The sequence below is a fragment of the Eriocheir sinensis genome, unplaced genomic scaffold, assembly GCF_024679095.1.
Source record: "Eriocheir sinensis breed Jianghai 21 unplaced genomic scaffold, ASM2467909v1 Scaffold8, whole genome shotgun sequence".
Taxonomy (NCBI): Eukaryota; Metazoa; Arthropoda; class Malacostraca; order Decapoda; family Varunidae; genus Eriocheir; species Eriocheir sinensis.
In genome coordinates this window covers 234,670-260,419 of record NW_026112164.1, presented here as the reverse complement: position 1 = coordinate 260,419, position 25,750 = coordinate 234,670, and the positions used below count along the sequence as shown (strand labels likewise).

At 46.5% G+C, this 25,750-nt stretch overlaps 1 protein-coding gene and 3 long non-coding RNA genes across 11 annotated transcripts; 3 read left to right on the top strand and 1 right to left on the bottom strand.

The window, feature by feature from the left end:
* Positions 1-3,808: 3,808 nt before the first annotated feature.
* Positions 3,809-21,219, top strand: LOC126994458 (cadherin-1-like). Of its 7 annotated transcripts, none has more exons than XR_007749152.1 (7): positions 3,809-3,839; positions 7,243-7,346; positions 9,398-9,485; positions 12,316-12,377; positions 13,731-13,965; positions 14,085-14,221; positions 20,909-21,048. XR_007749152.1 is itself a non-coding variant. In XM_050853770.1 (7 exons), exons 1-6 carry the CDS (start codon positions 3,954-3,956, stop codon positions 14,195-14,197), a joined length of 633 nt encoding a protein of 210 aa, XP_050709727.1. In that variant the 5' UTR covers positions 3,871-3,953; the 3' UTR covers positions 14,198-14,221; positions 20,909-21,048. The 7 variants fall into 7 exon arrangements, 2 of the variants coding, with proteins under 2 accessions (XP_050709729.1, XP_050709727.1); XR_007749156.1 differs by having other exon boundaries at positions 3,821-3,839; positions 9,409-9,485; positions 20,909-21,219; XR_007749155.1 differs by lacking the exon at positions 3,809-3,839 and adding an exon at positions 3,865-3,995.
* On the top strand, positions 9,502-10,980 carry LOC126994460 (uncharacterized). The gene is made up of 2 exons (XR_007749158.1): positions 9,502-10,198; positions 10,303-10,980. It is a non-coding gene; the product is annotated as an uncharacterized LOC126994460 (long non-coding RNA).
* LOC126994459 (uncharacterized) lies at positions 12,531-13,721 on the top strand. The gene is made up of 3 exons (XR_007749157.1): positions 12,531-13,232; positions 13,332-13,430; positions 13,530-13,721. It is a non-coding gene; the product is annotated as an uncharacterized LOC126994459 (long non-coding RNA).
* A 1,030-nt stretch (positions 21,220-22,249) lies between the features above and the next one.
* On the bottom strand, positions 22,250-25,214 carry LOC126994454 (uncharacterized). 2 transcript variants are annotated; one of them, XR_007749143.1, is made up of 3 exons: positions 24,238-25,206; positions 23,669-24,012; positions 22,250-22,350 (listed from the first exon to the last, which is right to left on the bottom strand). It is a non-coding gene; the product is annotated as an uncharacterized LOC126994454 (long non-coding RNA). The 2 variants fall into 2 exon arrangements; XR_007749142.1 differs by lacking the exon at positions 22,250-22,350 and adding an exon at positions 22,463-22,734 and having other exon boundaries at positions 23,489-24,012; positions 24,238-25,214.
* Positions 25,215-25,750: the final 536 nt, after the last annotated feature.

Below are 25,750 nucleotides of genomic sequence, written 5' to 3'. Positions count from 1 at the left end.
CGCCTTCCCGGGACTTCATAGGTAGCACCGTGGACCAGTAGTGGTCAAGACCATCATGAGAAACCCAGCGTCGTTGCAACACCCCGTTGTCCATCCGAAGAGTGTCCCACTGAGTCCAGTAATTCTTGGTGGTAGGGCTTTCTCTCGAGATTACTTCCCACCCAGGTCGCGTTGACGACTGACTCAGCCACTCCATAATTGGCCTCAGATCTCGATCCTCCCGCTGCAGTTTTCCCAAGTCTTCCCATGGCACCTCCGCTGTCTGTTCCACTGTAGTGCGGCGGCACATGTTCTGGACACTTTCCCTCTGGAGGCAATGTTGACACTCAGGTAGGCAGGGGCGCCGGCTCAAGCTGTCCGCGTTACCGTGTGTTAGCCCTGATCGGTGCACAATAGTGTAGTGATGCTGCTCTAGTTTACCTATCCAGCGAGCAAGCTGGCCCTCAGGGTTTTTCAGTGACTTCAGCCACCGCAATGCAGCGTGATCCGTGCGGATGGCGAAAGTTGCACCGTACAGGTAAGCATGGAAAAAGTCAAGGCTCTTGACTACTGGCAGGAGTTCTTTCCGGGTCACGCAATAGTTTTTCTCGGCTGGGGTGAGCTTCTTGCTGAAGTAGGCCGCAACCCGTTCCATGTCGGCACATGCCTGGGACAGCACTCCACCAATCCCCTCATCACAATCCAGTACAAAAGGCTTAGAGGGGTCTGGGTAGTTGAGTACGGGCGAGCTGATGAGGGCCTCCTCGAGCTTCTCAAAGGCAACCTGAGTTTCCGCTGTCCACTCAAACTTGCGCCCCTTCTTCGTCAGGAGGTGCAGTGGTGCAGCAATCGTAGCGAAGCCTTTCACAAACCTGCGGTAGTTTGTGCACAACCCGAGGAAGCTCCGCAGCTCCTTCACGTCGGTGGGTGTCGGCCAGTCCTTTACCGCAGCCACCTTCTCAGGATCAGTGCGTACTCCAGCCTCGCTCACGATGTGTCCCAAGTATTGGACCTTCTTTTGGAATAGGCAGCATTTCTTCGGGCTGAGTTTAAGGTGTGCAGCTCTAAACCGGGCGAAAACCTCTGATAGCCTTTCCATCTCCTGATCGAAGGTCTGGCCAAAGACCACGTCGTCGAGGTAGAGGAGTGCCGTCTTCCAGTGAAGTCCCTCCAGCACCTTCTCCATCAGCCGCTCGAACGTGGCCGGCGCGTTGCACAGGCCAAAGGGCATGACCTTAAACTGCCACAGGCCTTGACCGTAGGAGAAGGCTGTTTTCCTTTTGTCCTGCTCCGACATTTTGACTTGGTGATACCCAGACTTCATATCTAGTGTTGAAAACCACTTGGAGCCCACCAAAGCGTCGAGCGTGTCGTCGATCCGTGGGATTGGGTATAAATCCTTGATGGTGAGATCGTTGAGGGCTCGGTAGTCCACCCAACACCTGAGGGAACCGTCCTTTTTCCTGACGAGCACTACAGCAGACGCCCACGGGCTGCTGGACCGCTCGATTAACCCCTGTTGCCGGAGATCATCCATCACCTCATCCATCTCCTTGCGACGGGCTGGTGCCATCCTTCGAGGAGCTTGCTTCACTGGGCGGTGGCTACCTGTGTCGATGTGGTGCTCTACAAGGTCCGTACACCCCAAGTCCAGGTCTCCTGTAGAAAACACATCTGCATTCCTCACGAGAAGCTCCCTGAGCTGTTCCACTTGGGGCTCCTCTAGACACTTGGAGCTCCTGTCAAACAGGTCGCGCAGGTAGTCGGGCAGCTCCTCCTGGGGCTTCGTCAGGGTTCTCCTGCGGACACAGGTTCTCGGTTTCTGGTCGATCTCTTGGCACAACCCCACCATGGTCCCTTGTTTTGTTTTCTTTGGGCTGAAGGAGACATTGGCCACGACATCAGGCACTTCCGCTGCAGTAGGGTCTGCCAAAGTACTGCCTGCAATCACCCCGTTTTCTACCGAGCATCGACTTCCACTCTCTGCCACACACAGACTAGCCGGGGGGACACCCGTAATTTGACAGGGTAACAGCATCTCTGACCTCGGAGGAATAATGGTGGTGCGCTTGACCGTCACTGGCAGGCCCTCCTTGTTCACAGTCGTCAGAGGCACCCTCCTTCCTCTTACAGTCAGCTGCTTAGCGCGGAAGTCCAGCTCGCACCTGTGGGAGACAAGATAATCCATACCTAGGATACAGGGGTCGTCCATTTCAGCCACGTAGACAGAGAGGAACTCTTCCTTTCCTCCGAGCTCAAGGTTCACGTCCACTGGGCCTTTGAGCTCTGCATAGTGTCCAGTGACTCCGCACAGTCGATGCGACGTCTTAGGAAGCCGACGACTCACCACGTCAGGCCGCACCAATGTGCGTTCCGAGCCTGTGTCGACGACCACAGGCCACAACACTCCGTCAACCTTGCCCTCCACTTGGCAACTCGTCATGGTGGTTCTCCTGCACTTTAATATCTTCGGGGCATGTACAGGACAGACTGGTCGCTGCCCCCTCCTTAGTTTCCCGAGTGGTGGTCCCTCGCCGGGGGCACATTTTTCCGACACTCATTCTTCCAGTGCCCCTTTTCTCCACAGGTCCAGCACTTGGGTCCTTCTCTGGGCTTCTTCCTAGCGCCACCTTCATATTCCTTTTTCCTCTTATAGCATTCGTCCTCCTTGTGCCCAACCTTCTCGCAGTACCAGCACGTTCCTTGGAACCTGTCTGTGTCGCTGACAGCGCCCTTTCGTGCCCTAAAGCCAGAAGTCGAGTCGTCCCTGAAGCTTGACAAGCTAAACCTAACAAAGGACTCAAACTCCATGGCACGTGCCAGAGCTTCCTGCATTGATGTTGGCTTAGCTTGGTTCACTTGTATCTTCAGCTGAGGGCTGTCCAGGGCATCGATGAATTGATCACGCAGCAAAACCGTCAGCAGGTCAGGGGTGGCACCTGGGTATGCCTTGTGCGCCATGCTCTCAAGGTCCTGAGCGAGTTCCTGAAGAGACTCGCCGCGCCTCCTGTTGCGGGTTCTGAACCTAACCCTGAAGAGCTCATTTTGGTGCTTGGTCCCATATCGTTGCTCCAGCGCCTGTGCCAGCCCGCTGCCTGGCCACGGGCGGGGCCTTGCTCCCCGCCCCCCTGCTCGCTCTCCCAGAGTCTTCCAGAGGCCCATAGACCCCGGGGGAAGCTTTCAGCACAACAATACGAAAGAAAAAAAGGAAGAGGAGGAAGTAGTGGCGTCACTGTAGGCCGTGACATCATCCCTCCTCTTCTTCGTCCTATTATTATTATTATTTTGACCTTCCCCGCTTTGTCTCGTTTCTCATGTCCTTCTGCACACTTTTCTACACTTTTTCACACTTATCCACGTCACCCTGCACACTTAAACACGTTCTTATGCACCGAGTTTAAATGTTCTGAAGACTTAATTGATCCAAATTTTCCCCTCGTTTATATTCTTTTTCTTTCGTTAGTAGCCTGCCCTGATCTTATTTATTTTCCCTTATCCGTTATTTTGAGCGTGTTTTTACCAATGAACTTGCTCTATTTATCCGTCGTTAAGTTGTAAGCTTATAGTGTTTTTTTAAAGTTCCAACACTATGATGACGTCACGGCCTCCTCCTCCGCCGCCGTATGTTCGTGGCCGCCGATAGAGCTCTCTTATTTTCGTTGTTTTTCAGGTTATTATACAATGCCAGGAAGCACCATGCTGTGGAAAGGTAGGTGGATTCTTTGTCCTTATTTTGGTGTGCAGAGACAATAAATCAGGGCGTGGGAAAAGGTGAAAATTGGAAAATCCGCCTAATGTGATGGTGGTGGTGGTGATGGCGGTGGTGGGTGTTGATGGTGGTGATGGTGATGACGGCGGTAGTGAGTGTTGATGGTGGTGGTGGTGATAGTGATGGCAGTGGTGACATTGGTGGTGATGGGACTGGTGATGGTGATAGGTAGTGGTGATGGTGGCAGCTAGTGGTGGTGGTGGTGATGGTGATGACGGTGGTAGTGGTGGTGACGGTGGTGGTGGTGGTAAGTGGTGCATGACGGTGGTGATGGTGGTGGTGGTGACAGGTGTTAGTGGTGATAGTGAGTGATGGTGGTGGTGATGGCAGTGGTGATGGTGGTGACAGTGATGGTGGTGACAGTGATGGTGGTGGCAGTGGTGATGGTGGTGGTGAGTGATGATGGTGGCAGTGGTGATGATGATGGTGATGGTGTATAATGGGTTGAGTTGACAGCCCGGCCCTGACCTGTCAAACCATCAAACTCACCATCAAATTCACTACCTCTATCACTATAACCTATGACTGCTACTGTTCATGGAAGTGGAATAGAAATAGAATAGAATGGAATAGAAATAACCTAATCTAACCTATTATCACCGCTGTCAATGGAGTTCTCTTACTGTGTCCCCATCCAGGTAAAAAAACTTGATTGGCAGCAGTGGTGATAGGTTAGATTCGGTTATTTTTATTGCATTCTATTATTTCTATACTATTTCTATTCTATTCCACTTCCATGAACAGTAGCGGCGATAGGTTATAGTATTTCTGTCATCACTAGGGGATTATTGAAGAAAGGGTAGCCTAAAAATTTTGACATTTATTCTTTGCATTCTATTATTTCTATACTATTTCTATTTCTATTCTATTTCACTTCCATGAACAGTAGCGGCGATAGGGTATACGGTAGTATTTCTGTCATCACTAGGGGATTATTGAAGAAAGGGTAGCCTAAAAATTTTGACATTTATTCTTTGCATTCTATTATTTCTATACTATTTCTATTTCTATTCTATTCCACTTCCATGAACAGTAACGGCGATAGGTTATAGCATTTCTGTCATCACTAGGGGATTATTGAAGAAAGGGTAGCCTAAGAATTTTGACATCTATTCTTTGCATTCTATTATTTCTATACTATTTATATTTCTATTCTGTTTTATTTCTATTCTATTCCACTTCCATGAACAGTAACGGCGATAGGTTATAGTATTTCTGTCATCACTAGGGGATTATTGAAGAAAGGGTAGCCTAAGAATTTTGACATTTATTCTTTGCATTCTATTATTTCTATACTATTTCTATTTCTATTCTATTCCACTTCCATGAACAGTAACGGCGATAGGTTATAGCATTTCTGTCATCACTAGGGGATTATTGAAGAAAGGGTAGCCTAAGAATTTTGACATCTATTCTTTGCATTCTATTATTTCTATACTATTTATATTTCTATTCTATTTTATTTCTGTTCTATTCCACTTCCATGAACAGTAACGGCGATAGGTTATAGTATTTCTGTCATCACTAGGGGACTATTGAAGAAAGGGTAGCCTAAGAATTTTGACATTTATCCTTAACTACTTAATTGGGTGTTATTCCAGAAATCAGATTTGGTTAGGTCATTGTTCGCAGGTCAGGTGTTGGTCAGGTCACAGTCCACCAGGGTTTCCGTGGCGTGGCATGTCCCTAGTAGAATCATTTTTAGTTGAGCTACGAGACCGTCTGCAGTGAATGTGGTCAGCCACCATGTCCACTCCACCAATTCCACCTCCATGGACAGTGGCAGCGGTGGTGATAGGTTAGGGTATTTCTGTTATCATCAAGGAATTATTGAAGAAAGGGTAGCCTAATTATTTTGACATTTATCCCTAACTATTTGGGTGTTATTCCAGAAATCAGATTTGGTTAGGTTAGATTAATTGATCTTTTTTATTCATTTTTTCCATTACTTTGAGCGCTTTTTACCATTAAACGTTCTATTTACTTAATGGTTACGTTAGATTTGGTGAGGTTGCCTTGGTAAAAATGGGGCAGGCTGCTCCGTTGTCACTGGTAGTTGGTGGGTGTATTTCTGGAGTTTTACCTGTAATATGAAGGTGATAACTCTCACTATATATAGATGTTAGTTTTTACCATATACGTATTGTTAACTTTAATGGGGCTTCGTGGTGCAGTGGTTAGCACACTCAGCTCACAATCAAGAGAACCCGCCAGGCCTGTTCCACTCATCCACCAGTCTGTTAGTATTGGCACTCACTCACCACATGACTGCCAGGCCTGTTCCACTCATCCACCAGTCTGTTAGTATTGGCACTCACTCACCACATGACTGCCAGGCCTGTTCCACTCACCCACCAGTCTGTTAGTATTGGGACTCACTCACCACATGACTGCCAGGCCTGTTCCACTCACCCACCACTCTGTTAGTATTGGCACTCACTCACCACATGACTGCCAGGCCTGTTCCACTCATCCACCACTCTGTTAGTATTGGCACTCACCACATGACTGCCAGGCCTGTTCCACTCACCCACCAGTCTGTTAGTATTGGCACTCACTCACCACATGACTGCCATGCCTGTTCCACTCATCCACCACTCTGTTAGTATTGGCCCTCACTCACCACATGACTGCCAGGCCTGTTCCACTCACCCACCAGTCTGTTAGTATTGGCACTCACTCACCACATGACTGCCAGGCCTGTTCCACTCACCCACCACTCTATTAGTATTGGCACTCACTCGCTACATGACTGCCAGGCCTGTTTCACTCATCCACCACTCTGTTAGTATTGGCACTCACTCACCACATGACTGCCAGGCCTGTTCCACTCATCCACCACTCTGTTAGTATTGGCACTCACTCACCACATGACTGCCAGGCCTGTTCCACTCACCCACCACTCTGTTAGTATTGGCACTCACTCAGCACTCGACTGCCAGGCCTGTTCCACTCATCCACCAGTATGTTAGTATTGGCACTCACTCACCACATGACTGCCAGGCCTGTTCCACTCATCCACCACTCTGTTAGTATAGGCACTCACTCACCACATGACTGCCAGGCCTGTTCCACTCATCCACCAGTCTGTTAGTATTGGCACTCACTCACCACACGACTGCCAGGCCTGTTCCACTCATCCACCACTCTGTTAGTATTGGCACTCACTCACCACATGACTGCCAGGCCTGTTCCACTCACCCACCACTCTGTTAGTATTGGCACTCACTCAGCACATGACTGCCAGGCCTGTTCCACTCATCCACCAGTCTGTTAGTATTGGCACTCACTCACCACATGACTGCCAGGCCTGTTCCACTCATCCACCACTCTGTTAGTAAACCAATTCTTGCCTGTGTCCTTGTTGAATCTGAAGTTAAGTTTAAACCCATTACTATGTGTCCTACCTGGTTCTCTTAGCATCAGAACCTTGTTAATATCCCCCTTACTAAAGCTCTTCATGTTGTTATAAGATACACAACCCTTCATTACAGCCACTGGACCCACCCATAGGCAAGTGTTCCAGGAGGCAAGAAGGAGTGAGTCTACACCATGGAACCTTGACAGACCTCCTCCTCCTGCCTTCAAGTTTGGCCAAGTGTGTGTGTGTGTGTGTGTGTGTGTGTTTCTAAAGGAGTGACTAAAGACTCTCTCTCTCTCTCTCTCTCTCTCTCTCTCTCTCTCTCTCTCTCTCTCTCTCTCTCCCCATCAATGAACTGTTGAAAAATCTTCTCTTCCTCCTCCTTTTTCTTCCTTTTTTTCTTTTCTTCTTCTTTTTCTTCCTCTTCTTCTTCTTCTTCTTTCTTTCTTTCTTTCTTTCTTTCTTCTTTTTCCTCCTTTCTTTTTTCCTCTTCCTCCTTCTTCATCTTCTTTTTCTTCTTCTTCTTCTTCCTCTCTTCCTCCTTCCTCTTTCTTCATCTTTTTCTTCTTCTTCTCCTCTTCTTCTTCTTCTTCTCTTCCTTCTTCTTCTTCTTCTTCTTCTCTTCCTTCTTCTTCTTCTCTTCCTTCTTCTTCTTCTTCTTCTTCTCTTCCTTCTTCTTCTTCTTCTCTTCCTCCTTCCTTCTTCTTCTTCTTCTTCTCTTCCTCCTTCCTTCTTCTTCTTCTTCTTCTTCTTCTCTTCCTCCTTCCTTCTTCTTCTTCTTCTTATTTTTCCTCCTTCTCCTCCTCCTCTTTCCTTCATCCCTATACTGTCCAAATCCCTGATGCAAAAGTTCCCTATACTGTCCAAATCCCTGATGCAAAAGTTAACCAGCATCTTCACTCTTTCATCCCTTACACTGGTAAAGTCTGGCACAATGGTCTGTATTTCCTCCTGCCTGTGACTTGAACTCTTTCAGGAGGAGAGTATCAGGACACCTCTCCTCATGAACCTGACCGCTCTTTTGGCCACATTCTCCATAGTGTTGTTAGCAGCAGGCTTTTTTTATCATTATTATTGGTATTTTTTCTCCCTTGGGCTGCTTCCTTTACATTCAAACCAATACACATGCCTAGGCCCACCTGTAAAGAGATGCAATTTGACCCTGTACAGAAATGCTATTTGGCCCCACATGCCAAAAAATAGCATAGCAGCAGCATCTAAATTATTTTATTTATATATTTTTTATAGCAAAGGAAGCAGCTCAGTGGGCAAAGAAAGTAATATTGAGAAAAAGCTTGCTGTTCACTGCCCCTATAAAAATGAGTTTACAGGAGTGGGCAAAAGAGAGGTCAGTTTCAGGAGGAGAGGTATCTCCATACTCTCCTCTTGAGAGAGATCAATTCATAGGCAGGAGGAAGTACAGACCAAGGAAGACTGTTCTGGAATTTACCAGTGTAAGGGATGAAAGAATGAGGATGCTGGTTAACTCTTGCATAGGGGATTTGGATAGTATGGGGATGAAAGAATGAGGATGCTGGTTAACTCTTGCATAGGGGATTTTTGCATGAGGCATTTGGACAACACAGGGATGAAATAATGAGGATGCTGGTTAACTCTTGCATGAGGGATTTGGACAACACAGGGATGAAAGAATGAAGATGCTGGTTAACTCTTGCATTGGGGATTTGGACAACACAGGGATGAAAGAATGAGGATGCTGGTTAACTCTTGCATGAGGGATTTGGACAACACAGGGATGAAGGAATGAAGAGGCTGGTAAACTCTTGCATGAGGGATTTGGACAACACAGGGATGAAGGAATGAAGATGCTGGTTAACTCTTGCATGAGGGATTTGGACAACACAGGGATGAAAGAATGAGGATGCTGGTTAACTCTTGCATGAGGGATTTGGACAACACAGGGATGAAAGAATGAGGATGCTGGTTAACTCTTGCATGAGGGATTTGGACATCATAGGGGTGACACTTTTGGGAGCTGTAAAATGTGTTTCTGTTGTTTCTTTATTGATTTCTTTATTAATTGAAAATGAAACTTCTTGTCTGAAAAAGGTTGTGATTCACCATTTTGTTACATGTTTTGTATTAATATTAATTATTTAACCTGTAAATATTTATCCGTCTAACTATTTATCTGTCTACTACTACAACTACTACTTCTACAACACTACTACTACTACTGCCATTGAGAATCACCACCCTCACTACTACTACTACTACTATTACAACTATAACTACCACTACCACTACTAACTTCCTCTGACTTGCAGGATGTGTGAAGAAGAAGAAGAGGAAGAAGAAGAAGACTCCGCTCACAGGGAAGATATTCTGTGTCCCCGCTTGACCTCATTGGAGTAGGTAAGGCTGACTATTTTTTTCTTTCAATTATTTATTTATTGATTTACTGATTCATTCTAGTTTTAACACTGGCACAAAGCACAGATGAAGTGTAACAGAGGAGGCAGCGGCTGAGTGGTTTGTGTGATGGCCCTACGTTCAGGAGCTCCAGTAGGGATGCGGGTTCAAATCCTGGCTGCCGCACAGTTGAGGTTTTTCAGTCACCGCCGAGTGGCCTAAGACTAGCCACATGCTGGCCTGAAGACCACCCAAAAACCCGGGCTCTAGATAACCTTTCCAAAGAGAGGCTTAAAGATGAGTTCCGGGGGGCAGCATGAGCCAACACAAGATGGCGCCACTATAAACACTCGCCTGCGCCAGAATGGGCTGGGCCGACCATGAGGCCCCACCGGGAAGAAGCCTTGGGCCGACCATCAGGATCCACCGGGAAGAAGCCTTGGGCCGACCATCAGGATCCACCGGGAAGAAGCCTTGGGCCGACCATCAGGATCCACCGGGAAGAAGCCTTGGGCCGACCATCAGGATCCACCGGGAAGAAGCCTTGGGCTGACCATCAGGATCCACCGGGAAGAAGCCTTGGGAGAGAAAGAGAGAGAGGAGGAGGAAGAAGAAGAAGAAAAAGGAGGAGAAGGAGGAAGGCAGAAGGGGTGGAGGAGGAAGTAAAAGAAAGAGCACAACTCCTAGGAAGGCCTTACCAATGATGTGTTTCTTAGGTTCTTGGTACAGAGGAAGGGTCAAACTACCACCAGGGTCATAAAAGTACCCCTGGATATGCCCACAACTCCTAGGAAGGCCTTACCAATGATGTGTTTCTTAGGTTCTTGGTACAGAAGAAGGGTCACACTACCACCAGGGTCATAAAACTACCCCTGGATATGCCCACAACTCCTAGGAAGGCCTTACCAATGATGTGTTTCTTAGGTTCTTGGTACAGAAGAAGGGTCACACTACCACCAGGGTCATAAAACTACCCCTGGATATGCCCACAACTCCTAGGAAGGCCTTACCAATGATGTGTTTCTTAGGTTCTTGGTACAGAAGAAGGGTCACACTACCACCAGGGTCATAAAACTACCCCTGGATATGCCCACAACTCCTAGGAAGGCCTTACCAATGATGTGTTTCTTAAGTTCACGGTACAGAAGAAAGGTCAAACTACCATCAGGGTCACAAAACTATCCCTGGATATGCCCACAACTCCTAGGAAGGCCTTACCAATGATGTGTTTCTTAGGTTCTTGGTACAGAAGAAGGGTCACACTACCACCAGGGTCATAAAACTACCCCTGGATATGCCCACAACTCCTACGAAAGCCTTACCAATTATGTGTTTCTTAGGTTTGTGGTACAGAAGAAGGGTCAAACTACCACCAGGGCCATAAAACTACCCCTGGATATGCCCACAACTCCTACGAAAGCCTTACCAATGATGTGTTTCTTACGTTCTTGGTACAGAAGAAGGGTCACACTACCACCAGGGTCACAAAACTACCCCTGGATATGCCCACAACTCCTACAAAAGCCTTACCAATTATGTTTCTCTTAGGTTCATGGTACAGAAGAAGGGCCAAACAATCACCAGGGTCATATAACAACTCCTACAAAAGCCTTGTCAAATATGTGTTCTTGGGTGGTGAAATATCTTACAATGCGCCCCTTATAGTTTGTCGTACTTTGACCCCTGATAACACATACTGGAGAGGGAAAAAGAAGTCCTGGGTTTTGTTTGAATTTCCATGTTATTTTTGTGTTGTGTGTTGTAATGTGGTATAGAGGTCGGCAGGATAAACACTTCATACATTTTATATATACAGTAAAACCCCGATTATCCGAAAGCGGATTATCCGAAAAACCGGATTATCCGAAATTGATCTGGATAATGCAATTAAAATTTAATTTTTTTTCTATACTAAAACGTTATAAAACATCAAAAATAAATAAAAGTAACTACATATGTACTATATTAACACATTTAAAATTGATAAGAACAGTTAAAATGAATATGCTTTCTAATACGTATTGCCGAAATAGCTTGTAACGAATAGATCAATGTATTAGACAAAAAACATTAAACAAACTCTCAACAACACCACGTCCGCACCTTCGCCCCAGCAAGGACGTAGGTGGCGAACTAACAAACCACTGCACGACTACTCTCACCGTACTCTCAAGACAACGACACAAACACGACTCCCTCTCCACTCCATGCCACATTCCCCTTCCAACATAAGAGTTGCGATAATATGAGTCATCATACTGTGTCTCCACCTGCACGATGCATCAAGGTCACACTTGCAAGCTTGCACAACCATTCACAATCGCACTCTGCAACATTCACAATTCAGATCTGCAACGCTCACAAGTATCAACATACACTGGTCCAGACAAGGAGACACACAGACAAACGTACAATAAAACATTTACATCACGTTTTAAGCGTACTACTTTGTTTAGCGTGTGTTTGTTTGGTTTCATTGTTTACATCGTCAGTCGGCGGCAGTCGCGTCACACACTTCACACTGGGCAGTCGCATCGCGTTCTACCTGTGCTTCGACCTCACTTCTTTCTACATCACCATGCCGAAAGAAACCGGGAAAAGGAAGAAAGTCATCCTTACCATACAGCAGAACACAATGCCGACGATCAAACTGGCGGCGATCAAAATGGCGGCCATAAATCCGGATTATCCGAAAGAGGCTTCCCCCCTTCCATTTCGGATAATCGGGGTTTTACTGTACTTAGTTATGATGTTGGTGCTCTCGAAGGCTGTCATCTTAGCTAGGGAGGGGCCAGCATTTCTATTTGATGTTAATTGCTTCCTTCATTTACAGATAAGATGAAGAAGAGGAGGAGGAGGAGGAGGAGGAGGAACAGGACATTCAGCATTCCAAAGGTGAGTTAATCCTAATCTTCCTTTGTTTCTTTCTCTTCTTTTGTCTTTAATTTCCTCCTTTTCTTATCTTTATTTTCTTTTATACAGTTTTTTTTTATCTTTTTTTTTTTGCCATTCACACCTCAGTCTTTCCTTCCTTCCTTCAGTATAACATACACTCCCAGGTCTTTTTCTGCCTCTGTGGTGGATAGTGGAGTGTTTCCCATGTGGTATTGGTGTGCTGGATATCCCTTCACTGGTAACCTGGTAACATACACTCCCAGGTCTTTCTCTGCCTCTGTGGTGGATAGTGGAGTGTTTCCCATGTGGTATTGATGTGCTGGATATCCCTTCACTGGTAGCCTGGTAACATACACTCCCAGGTCTTTCTCTGCCTCTGTGGTGGATAGTGGAGTGTTTCCCATGTGGTATTGGTGTGCTGGATATCCCTTCACTGGTAGCCTGGTAACATACACTCCCAGGTCTTTCTCTGCCTCTGTGGTGGATAGTGGAGTGTTTCCCATGTGGTATTGGTGTGCTGGATATCCCTTCACTGGTAGCCTGGTAACATACACTCCCAGGTCTTTCTCTGCCTCTGTGGTGGATAGTGGAGTGTTTCCCATGTGGTATTGGTGTGTTGGATATCCCTTCACTGGTAGCCTGGTAACATACACTCCCAGGTCTTTCTCTGCCTCTGTGGTGGATAGTGGAGTGTTTCCCATGTAGTATTGGTGTGCTGGATATCCCTTCACTGGTAGCCTGGTAACACACTCCCAGGTCTTTCTCTGCCTCTGTGGTGGATAGTGGAATGTTTCCCATGTGGTATTGATGTGCTGGATATCCCTTCACTGGTAGCCTGGTAACATACACTCCCAGGTCTTTCTCTGCCTCTGTGGTGGATAGTGGAGTGTTTCCCATGTGGTATTGGTATGCTGGATATCCCTTCACTGGTAGCCTGGTAACATACACTCCCAGGTCTTTCTCTGCCTCTGTGGTGGATAGTGGAGTGTTTCCCATGTGGTATTGGTGTGCTGGATATCCCTTCACTGGTAGCCTGGTAACATACACTCCCAGGTCTTTCTCTGCCTCTGTGGTGGATAGTGAAGTGTTTCCCATGTGGTATTGGTGTGCTGAATATCCCTTCACTGGTAGCCTGGTAACATACACTCCCAGGTCTTTCTCTGCTTCTGTGGTGGATAGTGGAGTGTTTCCCATGTGGTATTGGTGTGCTGGATATCCCCTCCCAAGGTGCAAGACTACATTTTTCATCATTGAATTGTAGCAGCCACTTTTTGCTTCATTCCTGTAGCTTGGTGAAGTCTTCTGGTAGGAAATGCACAGTCAAGGGGTTAAGCGTCTGCTCTCTCTCCTCAGATCCAGCACAGCCTCGGCCCTGATGAAAGCGCTGTAGTGAAGTCAGCGTTCCGCATTGATCCCCATACTGGGACGCTGACCCTGGCCGCCCCACTGGACCGCGAGACCATGGCCCAGTACTCCTTCACTGTCACGGACCCCAAGCCTCCGTTCACCAGCACCAGAGTCACTGTACTGGTCCAGGACTACAATGACAACCCTCCGGTGTTCGCCAAAGACACTTACGTCACTGCTGGTGAGGCACTGCAAGGGTTTAATGAATGATCAGCAGGAAACTGATTTTCTCTGTAATACATCACCGGCTGTAAATGTCTTGTATATCTACATTGCCACATTAGTTTTCCTTGCCACCAGTGCCTGAGGACACGGTCGCGGGCACGGCGGTTGTGACGCTCAGCGTGATGGACGCTGATGAGTCTGTGGCCGAACTGGACTTCTTCATTACCAGCGGCGACCCTGACAGCTAGTTCCTGGTGCGCGCCTCAGGGGAGGTGAGTGTGGGCCCCTGGGGAGGCACAAAAACAATGGTGGTGTGCTGACAGCAAAACAGTTTGTTCCTTTGGGTCTATTCTAAAACATTTTGCCGCCCAAGGTCACATACTTGCCAAGGCTTTCGTATGAGTTCAGGGCATTTCCAGGTGTAGTTTCATGACCCTGGTGGTAGTTTGATCCTTTTTCAGTAGCATGAACACACAAAAAAACACTCATTAGAACCCAATTGATTCATTCTTTAACCTTTAGGAATAGTTGGTGTGAGGAGTGAAGGTGGCTTGTACTAGAGGCTTTACCGTGTAGCAGCGACGGGCCAAATTTGTGGCTTTACCGTGTAGCAGCAATGGGCCAAATTTGTGGCTTTACCGTAGCAGCGACGGGCCAAATTTGTGGCTTTACCGTAGCAGCGACGGCCAAATTTGTGGCTTTACCGTAGCAGCGACGGCCATATATTTGTGGCTTTACCGTGTAGCAGCGACTGGCCAAATTTGTGGCTTTACCCTGTAGCAGTGACGGGCCAAATTTGTGGCTTTACCGTGTAGCAGCGACCAAAAATTTGTGGCTTTACCATGTAGCAGCGACGGCCAAATTTGTGCCATGATATAAACCCCCAAAATAGATGATACATAAACTGATCACAAATGCTTTGATATGTATTATGAAATGGTTTGTGTGAGGGTGATTTTTCTCATTTTTCTCACTTGAGGGACCATTAAGAAACATGACCCTCGCTGCTACCACCACCACCGGGTTAATGAGAGAGTCCTGGTGGTGTGGTCTGGCCTCCAGGTGTACCTGGCCACTGAGCTGGACTGGGAGAGGCAGGCCGAGTACACCCTCACCGTCACCGTCACTGACGGGAAGTGTACGGCCAACACAACAGTTACCGTGACCGTCATCGACATCAGTGGTTGGTGACGGTAAAGTCTTGCCTGAGATGATGATTGATAATCTATGGTAATAGATCATGAATTAACCCTTGGACAGTGGTGGAACTATATACAGACAGTGCAAAATTCACTCAGTTAGTTTTGTATGGCAGAAATATAACAACACTTCCAGATTGCGGTAGAATCTACATATAGATGATACTTAAAGCATCTCTTATGCGGCGTAACTATACACAGCACCCTCTCGAGTTTCGCGCTCTCCGAGTTTTGCGATCGTCGAGTTTAGCGCTTAGTCCTAAATTCTTACCATCACGACTTTCGAGCATTACCGCCATGAGTTTCGTGCTGCTTTGACATGTACGGGTCACGTCTACCTACCGTTGGCGTCATGCGTGCTGCCTTAAAAGGCGGTGTCCAACCATTAGCTATGGGCAACCGAGTTGCCCATATGCCCAACCGGGAACGAGCTGTTGGTTGTCCTTATGAATGGAAAATGGTTATGGGTATGAGCGTGGGTACCTCACGGCTGCATGTAAACAAACAGACGATGGCAGTGGCTGAGGAGCAGTGGAAGATGGCCCACCAAGAGACTTGTAAAATGGACTGGCAGAGCTGCTTTGCTTACTACTTGATTAATAAGATAAGAGAACACCCCGTGCTGGGGAACAAGTCTTTGAAAATTGTAGATCTCTCAGTGATGTTTTTCTCTTCTTCTTCTTCTTTTGACCTGTAATGCATGGCAGCGACGGTGAAAAGTAACAGTGGGAAATAGCAGAAGTGCATAGAAAACCAAAATCAGGGAAAGAAAAGAACAGAAAAACAACATAGTTCAGGGTGAAGTGTATAAGTGCGCACTGTTAACCCCTAAAGGGCCGGAGGCGGCTATAGCCGCTTTTCCACGGAAGGGCCGGGGGCGGTTATAGCCGCTTTGCTTTTTTCGCGCTAAATTTATTTACTTTTCGGTAATTTTCGATGACCATTCATTGGCAACACTGCCAGAGATATGTTTAGGCTACTGCTTCAGAATCTTGCCCGCTCTCACGATGGACAGGCGTACTGACACGGATTCTGACGCGTCCGATTTCCTGCCAGACCCTGCCGAGCCCAGCAGAGCAACACGAGAATGAGAAGAGTATGCTACAATGACTCCCAAACCACACATCACAAGACTGTGTTACATAGAGAAAGCTTAGAGTATTGACTATATATAAGAATTAGAGCATGGGGGCATCCGTTTTCATTACGCACTAGTCAAGGCCACACAAGCGAAACGAACGCAGAGCGGGCAAGAGCCTCGCTAACTCCAAAAGTCTCTCCTCTTCAACTCAATATTTCTCCAAAACCACAGCAAATAGAAACGTTTTCATGCAATAATTAAAAAGAAGAAGAGTTGATGATGACTATGACGACAAAGTAATTTGTTATTGCATTGTAGTTCAGCAGAATCAAGTGTGTGAATATAGGCTATTTTCGGTGTTTGGTGCTGAGGTGCCGGTCCTGTGGATGTTGTAGATGACCACCCAGGCCGGCCCTTTAGGGGTTAAGTAAATAAGGGCCGCTTTCACAGTCACTGTTTGTTTTGATCGTTACCAATGGCGGCGATCGACGCTATAATTTTCCACGTGAAATTGGCCTATGGGGTAGTGGCGGCTGCAGACGAAGCGACAGGTGTTGAGAGTGTGTGGTAAGGTGCGAGGTGAGGCTAACCTCGCAGCTGCCATGAGGTGCCGTTGTAGAGGCAATACCTCCGACACCATCACATCACTACCCATCGGCCAGTTTCACGTGGAAATACTAGAGCGGCGATCACCGCCATTGGTAACGATCAAAACAAACAAAATGACTGTGAAAGCGGCCCTAAGTGCATGTTGTGAAGTATAAAAGTGTGGAGAAGGAGGACCTAAGAAGCGATACAAAGCGTTACAGGTCAAAAGAAGTAGAAGGTCCACTACACTAGCCGGTGTTGCAAGAAATATCTCCCCGACGAAAGTAGTCATTCTGCTGTCCACCACACATGCGCGCCATGGGAATACACAGCATTAAAAGTGTTAATTTGCCTGGATTTGTTCTTTTTTGTCCGCTTGTGGTCTTTGTGAGTGGTGAGGGAAATATGGAAGCAGTAAGCAAGTTGAACCTCTCTGCAAGCTAGTTTGCGATTGCGGCGGCAGTGGTTTACGCTCAATAGACATTGAAAAGTCAATCATGATGTTAGTGATTTGATGATATATAACAGAAAGAGTTAGCAGAGTACACCATAACACACAGATAACTACCAGAAGCTTTAGGTTTGTCCAACTGTACCACGGGTGACCATGAGCTACCACCCTTACATTAGCAGATGACACCACGTGGATCACAAGCGTGTATTCAGAACTGCCAGCCAGTTGTAAGGCAGCCGCCTTCAACTGCGGCTTAAAAACGACCTGTTCTCACTTCCCATTTTCTGCCTATTACCAAGGTACGTATTTTGAGATAACAAGGGAGTAAAGTCAAAAAAAATTGTGATAACAAGGGAGTCAAGTAGAAAAAAAAGTAATTTTTTTCCACGGGCTGGAACCAATATACGCTTTTTCATGTATTCAATACCTCGAGTTTCGCGATCCTCGACTTTAGCGCCATACCTTCAGAATGAAGCAAGGGCGAAAGTCGAGAGGGTACTGTAGTGTTGTAGACAATAAATCCTAAGTACCAACTCTTCCCCACTCGCTAGCTCCAAATTTTGTGGGCCAACTTTTTTAGCCGAATATATGTTTCGAAGCGGAATTTAGTGAGGATTCTTGTGGTATCCTCAAAATCCTCATACGCCTATTGGTTCCCGAGTTACACCGAGAAAACTGTATTTTTTTCCTCTCCCGTCAAAGTAAGCTATCAACTAAAAATTGCTCTGCGCTCCTCATCTACGCTCCTTAGAAAGGTTGCCATATGTTACCATTAAGAAACTTATCCCAACAAATGACGCTTCCAAATTTGACGCACTTCCACCGAAAACTTAATTTTTAATCAATTGTTTAACCCGATGGTGGTAGCAGCGGGGATCATGTTTCTTAATGGTCCCTCCAAGTGAGAAAAATGAGAAAAAATCACCCTCACACAAACCATTTCATAATATATATATCAAAGCATTTGTGATCAGATTATGTATCATCTATTTTTTGGGGGTTTATATCATGGCACAAATTTGGCCCGTCGCTGCTACACAGTAAAGCCACAAATTTGGCCTGTCGCTGCTACACGGTAAAGCCACAAATATGGCCTGTCGCTGCTACATGGTAAAGCCACAAATTTTGCCCGTCGCTGCTACACGGTAAAGCCACAAATTTGGCCCGTCGCTGCTACACGGTAAAGCCACAAATTTGGCCCGTCGCTGCTACACGGTAAAGCCACAAATTTGGCCCGTCGCTGCTGCACGGTAAAGCCACAAATTTGGCCCGTCGCTACACGGTTAAGCCACAAATTTGGCCAGTCGCTGCTACACGGTAAAGCCACAAATTTGGCCCGTCGCTGCTACATGGTAAAGCCACAAATTTGGCCCGTTGCTGCTACACGGTAAAGCTACAAATTTGGCCCGTCGCTGCTACACGGTTAAACTTTTATGATGCGTTTCCTGTCATCGTGCGCCGGGATCTTTTACCCTTGATGGTGTGTCGTCCTGCACAAGAGGGTTGATGTTCATAAATGTAAATGCAAGTCAAGTTGTTCAAAGCAAGTGAGGCGGTGACCGTGTGTGTTTAAGAACTACCAACGTGTTTCTCAGCCTCCCAGCGCTAGAGATGGGGCCTCTGTATGGCAAGTCTCTGCATGACAAGTCCAGCCAGAGGAGTTTGGGGTCCGTACAGAGTTATTCATCCTGAACTCTGTAGGGACCCAAAACTTGTCGGACTGGACTTGTCTTGCTAAGGAAGGAAGAATCAGTTACCAGCTCAGTACCACACAGTTTGACGGCATGGTGGAGGGAAGGGCCAGGTGGGTGCGAGTGGTGGAGGAGGAGGCGGAGGAGGAGGAAGAGGCGGGAGGCCCCCCCTCCCCCCCCACAAAAAAAAAAATGGGTGAATGGAGGAGGAGGAGGAGGAGGCCATTACAGCTATTTCCAAAGATCTTGTCGCTGAAATACAGTGCTCTTCATTAATATGGGGGGCTTCGTGGTGCAGTGGTTAGCACACTCGGCTCACAACTGAGAGAGCCTGGGTTCGATTCCTGGGCAGAGTGGAAAAATTTGGACGGCTTTTCCGATACCCTACGCCCCTGTCCACCCAGCAATGTACCAAGTATTAATCGGGGGTTGTGTCCCATCTCCTGGGGTCTGTTCCCTTCTATAATTCCTTCCCCGTCTCTCTCCGGCATATGACCACAGATGTTGCGCCGACTAAACGAAACTTTCCAACTGTTCCCTTCTCCTATAATTCCTTCCCCTTCTGTCTCTCTCCGGCATATGACCACAGATGTTGCGCCGACTAAACAAGACATTCCTTGCCTGTCTCTCTCCAGCATATGACCACAGATGTTGTGTCCCGTCTCCTGGGGTCTGTTCCCTTCTCCTATAATTCTTTCCCCTCCTGTCTCTCTCCGGCATATGACCACAGATGTTGCGCCCACTTAACAAAACTTTCCTTGCCTGTCTCTCCAGCATATGACCACAGATGTTGCGCCCACTAAGTAAAACTTTCCTTGCCTGTCTCTCTCCGGCATATGACCACAGATGTTTCACCCACTAAACAAAACTTTCCTTGCCTGTCTCTCTCCGGCATCTGACCACAGATGTTGCACCCACTAAACAAAACTTTCCTTGCCTGTCTCTCTCCGGCATATGACCACAGATGTTGCGCCCACTAAACAAAACTTTCCTTGCCTGTCTCTCTCCGGCATATGACCACAGATGTTGCGCTGCCCACTAAACAAAACTTTCCTTTTTGTGTGTGTGTGTGTGTGTGTGTACATCAGCACGGCCTGATCACGTGTTGGCCTCGCCAGCATGCAGGTACCCTCCCGACATGAGCAATTATACATCGTGTATCTCCGGGCACTGCCAGGACCCCACACCCCCCGGCCATCCCCCTTGCTCAAGCGGGGACACTAACCTCTCCTTGGCAACGGAAAGAATCCGGCCTGAGCGGGGCTCCAACTGCTGCCTGTTTGGCCGTGAAGCCTTGCAGCGCGGCGCTCTACTGACTGAGCTACCGGAGCGGTGTGTGTGTGTGTGTGTGTGTGTGTGTGTGTGTGTGTGTGTGTGTGTGTGTGTGTAACTGTGGTGTTATCTGCCATCCTGTATCGTGAGACATCCCATCCTTAACTTAGCATCGCGGAACCCAAAATTTACTGCCATAGAATAACTAAGTGAAGCGTCTATAAGATGAAGATTGTTGATATTACACACACACACACACACACACACACACACACACACACACACACGTTCTTACTTACATGAACTTTGATTTTCTTACATGTCTGTTTCCATGTACGCGTGTGAACGTGTGTGCGTTTTTATGTGTGTGTGTGTGTGTGTGTGTTGCCACACACACACACACACAATGAACGCACATATAATTCAGTCATGTGTGCATTTTTTGACCCATATGTGTGTGTGTGTGCGGTTCATGTGCAAAGGTCGGGTCTCTCTCTCTCTTTCTCTCTCTCAGGCATAAAAAAATACTGATTAATTTTATATACTTTTATTATTATTATTATTACATTATTATTATTATTATTATTGGTAAGTTACAATTTTCTCTTTCAACCATGATTTCTACCACTCCACCATAATCTACCGGGACCTAACCACCATATATATCTTTTCAGGGCAGTGGTTGACTGGCTGGCCACTCTATCTCAGCAAGGGACTGGAAGCTGGAACTCTCTCTCTCTCTTCTTCCCTTCCCTCTCTATCTCTTCCCTTCCCTTCCCCTCCCCTCCCCTTCCCTTCCCTTCCCTCCCCTCCCCTTCCCTTCCCTTCCCCTCCCCTCCCCTCCCCTCCCCTCCCCTTCCCTTCCCTTCCCTTCCCTTCAGTGACAGCATTAACACAATTTAATAATAATGGTAATAATAATAATGACCAGGAGGAGGTTCAAATATATCCATTGTAAAATATATTAAACTTTATTTTAATCTTATCTTTTCTCTCTCTCTCTCCTCTCTCTCTCTCTCTCTCTCCTCTCTCTCTCTCTCCTCTCTCTCTCTCTCTCTCTCTCTCTCTCTCTCTCCTCTCTCTCTCTCTCTCTCTCTCTCTCTCTCTCTCTCTCTCTCTCTCTCTCTCTCTCTCTCTCTCTCTCTCTCTCTCCTCTCTCTCTCTCTCTCTCTCTCTCCTCTCTCTCTCTCTCTCTCTCTCTCTCTCTCTCTCTCTCTCTCTCTCTCTCTCTCTCTCTCTCTCTCTCTCTCTCTCTCTCTCTCTCTCTCTCTCTCTCTCTCTCTCTCTCTCTCTCTCTCTCTCTCTCTCTCTCTCTCTCTCTCTCTCTCTCTCTCTCACTCTCTCTCTCTCTCTCTCTCTCTCTCTCTCTCTCTCTCTCTCTCTCTCTCTCAGCTCCCTGGCCCCACAGGGTGTACCCCCCACAGGGTGTTGACAACCCCCCACAGACACATGGCCCCACCCCCCTCTCTCTCTCTCTGCAAGAAGTGTCATTTTGGTCAATAAATATTCATGCAATTTCTGGTGTTTTTTTTGTCCATTCTGCAAAGTTTTCAACCCTGGAATAAGACACACATCTTGATAAAAGTGGAAATAACAGGGAAGCCAAGAGGAGGAGGAGGAAGAGGAAGACAGGAGGAGAAAGAGGGAAGACTTCGCTGTTTTTTGGTATAGGAGGAAAGGAGAAAAAGAGGAAGGAAAATGGATTTGAACTTGGAGGAGGAAATGAACGAAATCACCAAAATTATGCCGGAGAAATACACAGACCTTGATAAAAGTGGAGATAGGAGAGGAACGAAAAGGAGGAGGAAGAGGAAGACAGGATTTTGGTATAGAAGAAAAGGAGGAAGAGAGGAAGGAAAAGGGAAAGAAATGGACTTGAACTTGGAGGAGGAAATAACAAAACCACCAAAATTACGCCGGATAACAGTGGAGATAACAGGGAAATGGAGAGGAGGAGAAGGAAGAGGAAGACAGAAGGAAGAAGAGAAAAGATTAAGCTGTTTTTTGGTGTAGGAGGAAAGGAGGAAGAGGTGGAGGAAAGTGGAGGAAAATGGACTTGAACTTGGAGGAGGAAATGAACGAAACCACCAACATTACGCCGGAGAAATACACAGACCTTGATAAAAGTGGAGATAATAGGGAAGCCAAGAGGAGGAGGAGGAAGAGGAAGACAGGAGGAGGAAGAGGAAAGATTAAGCTATTTTTTGGTGTAGGAGGAAAGGAGGAAATAGGAGAAAAATGGACTTGAACTTGGAGGAGGAAATAACAAAACCACCAAAATTACGCGGGAGAAATACACAGACCTTGATAAAAGTGGAGATAGGAGAGGAAGGAAGATGAGGAGGAGAAAGAGGAAGATGGGAGGAGGAAGAAGAAAGATTAAGCTATTTTTTTGGTGTAGAAGGAAAGGAGGAAGAGAGGAAAGAAAAGGGAGAAAAATGGACTAGAACTTGGAGGAAATAACGAAACCACCAAAATTACGCTTGAGAAATACACAGACCTTGATAAAAGTGGAGATAGGAGAGGAAGGAAGAGGAAAGATTAAGCTATTTTTTGGTATGGGAGGAAAGGAGGAAGAGGTGGAGGAAAATGGACTTGAACTTGGAGGAGGAAATGAACAAAACCACCAAAATTACGCCGGAGAAATACACAGACCTTGATAAAAGTGGAAATAAAAGAGAAATGGAGAGGAGGAGGAGGAAGAGGAAGACAGGAGGAGGAAGAGAAAAGATTAAGCTGTTTTTTGGTATAGGAGGAAAGGAGGAAGAGGTGGAGGAAAGTGGAAGAAAATGGACTTGAACGTGGAGGAGGAAATAACGGAACCACCAAAATTACGTTGGAGAAATACACAGACCTTGATAAAAGTGGAAATAACAGGGAAGCCAAGAGGTGGAGGAGGAAGAGGAAAACAGGAGGAGGAAGAGAAAAGATTAAGCTATTTTTTGGTATGGGAGGAAAGGAGGAAGAAGTGGAGGAAAGTGGAGGAAAATGGACTTGAACTTGGAAGAGGAAAAGAACAAAACCACCAAAATTACGCCGGAGAAATAGACAGACCTTGATAAAAGTGGAAATAAAAGAGAAATGGAGAGGAGGAGAAGGAAGAGGAAGACAGGAGGAGGAAGAGAAAAGATTAAGCTGTTTTTTGGTGTAGGAGGAAAGGAGGAAGAGAGGAAAGAAAAGGGAGAAAAATGAACTTGAACTTGGAGGAGGAAAAGAACAAAACCACCAAAATTACGCCGGAGAAATACACAGACCTTGATAAAAGCGGAAATAACAGGGAAATGGAGAGGAGGAGGAGGAAGAGAAAAGATTAAGCTATTTTTTGGTATGGGAGGAAATGAGGAAGAGGTGGAGGAAAGTGGAAGAAAATGGACTTGAACTTGGAGGAGGATATGAATGAAATCACCAAAATTATGCCGGAGAAAGGCACAGACCTTGATAAAAGTGGAGATAGGAGAGGAACGAAGAGGAGGAGGAAGAAGCGGAAGATGGGAGGAGGAAGAGGAAAGATTAAGCAATGTTTTGGTCTAGGAGGAAAGGAGGAAGACGTGGAGGAAACAGGAGAAAAATGGAGTAAAGTGTGGAGAGAAATGACCTGTTCTTGAGGCAGCCCCTGACCTGACGTAGCCTGGGGCCTGACCATACACAGGGGGTGCGTTGCTTCACTCACCCACCACCTTCATGCATTTTCCCCCAAGCCATGAGGTGCGTGGGTGTCCCCCTGGTGGTCTCCTGGGCTCACCGGAGGGCTGAGTCTGGTCTCATCTTAGCTCCTTCCCTGCAAGAACCATCACAGAGTTAGTGTGTGTGTGTGTGTGTGCGTCAACTTCAGCGGCCAATATCTCAGAATCCACATCAGTTAGGAACACAAGATTCTAACACAAGATGCTCCAAACACCCTCCTACAACACCTATAACTTGCAGTGCTCATAACCTTAGAGCTCATGAGAAATTTGCACTTAACTAAAAACTTTCCAACCCAGCAAGACACAACTGACCTCACCTGACCTGACCTTACAGACCCAGGACCGTGTTAACCCGAGAATTGTGGGTCCCTAGAAAGGTCGGTTTAGGGGCCGTATGACTTCAAGTGATGCTTGGCTTGAATCTCCTTCCACTGGCTCATCAGAAGGCTGCTTGTGTGAGGTACAGCCTGGAACGTTAACAAGGTGATTAGGAGGAGAGACAAGGTGAGGTATTATTGCCATTTTTTTCTCCTTTCCTCTGCTTTCCCTCCGTGTCCCTCTACATCAAATTATTCCTCCACTCTTCCTCTTTAATTTGACACCAAGCAAGCCCCAAAAAGCCTAACGACAGAGGAGAAAAAGCCTGAAATATGACAACTTTTCCTATCAAATTTAGACCAAATCTCGAGAAATGGCCGGAGGAAAGTCTAATATTTTTTGGATTTTCTCTCCTTTCCTCCACTTCACCTCTGCGTCCCTCCACACCAAATTATTTCTCCACTCTTCCTCTTTAATTTGACACCAAGCAAGCCCCAAAAAGCCTAACGACAGAGGAGAAAAAGCCTGAAATATGACAACTTTTCCTACCAAATTCTGATCAAATCTCGAGAAACGGCCGGAGGAAGGTCTAATATTTTTTGCATTTTCTCTCCTTTCCTCCGCTTTTCCTCCATGTCCCTCTACATCAAATTATTCCTCCACTCTTCCTCTTTAATTTGACACCAAGTAAGCCCCAAAAAGCCCAACGACAGAGGAGAAAAAGCCTGAAATATGACAACTTTTCATGCCAAATTCTGATCAAATCTCGAGAAACGGCCGATGGAAGGTCTAATATTTTTTGCATTTTGTCTCCTTTCCTCCGCTCTAACTCCACGTCCCTCCAGACCAAATTCTTCCTCCACTCTTCTTCTTTAATATGACACCAAGCAAGCCCCAAAAAGCCTAACGACAGAGGAGAAAAAGTCTGGAATATGACAACTTTTCCTGCCAAATTCTGATCAAATCTCGAGAAACGGCCGATGGAAGGTCTAGTATTTTTTGCATTTTCTCTCCCTTTCTCCGCTTTCCCTCCACGTCCCATTGCAGTAATAATACGCAAATTTTTGCAGTAGCACATGATGTATAGTAAATCCGTAACGCAATATCATGTGCACATAGTAATGGTAAATCACACAGCACTATCACATATTACACCAGCGTTTTCATATGTTTTGCTACTTTATTCGTCATCGTTTTTATTTAGAAACAAAATCATATTGATATTTTCACTTGAAAGACCACAACACCTGTGGGAGACTAGTTCACCTCCTTTGGAAAAAAATCTTGGTGCTGGTACCGAAGTTGCAGGAATGCATAGCAACATTTCTGCACATGCCTGCAACTTTGGGAAGAGAGCACTGTGCATTTTACACCATTTTAGGTTTTTTTCCTCCCGGGGAATCATTGGTTCCTCCAAGTATCTCCTCAGTTCAATATGAGGCCCTGCAAGTGAAGTTTGTGATGATTTTTGAGTCTTCTCTACTTTTGCGTCAAAGTTTTTCCAGAGTGATT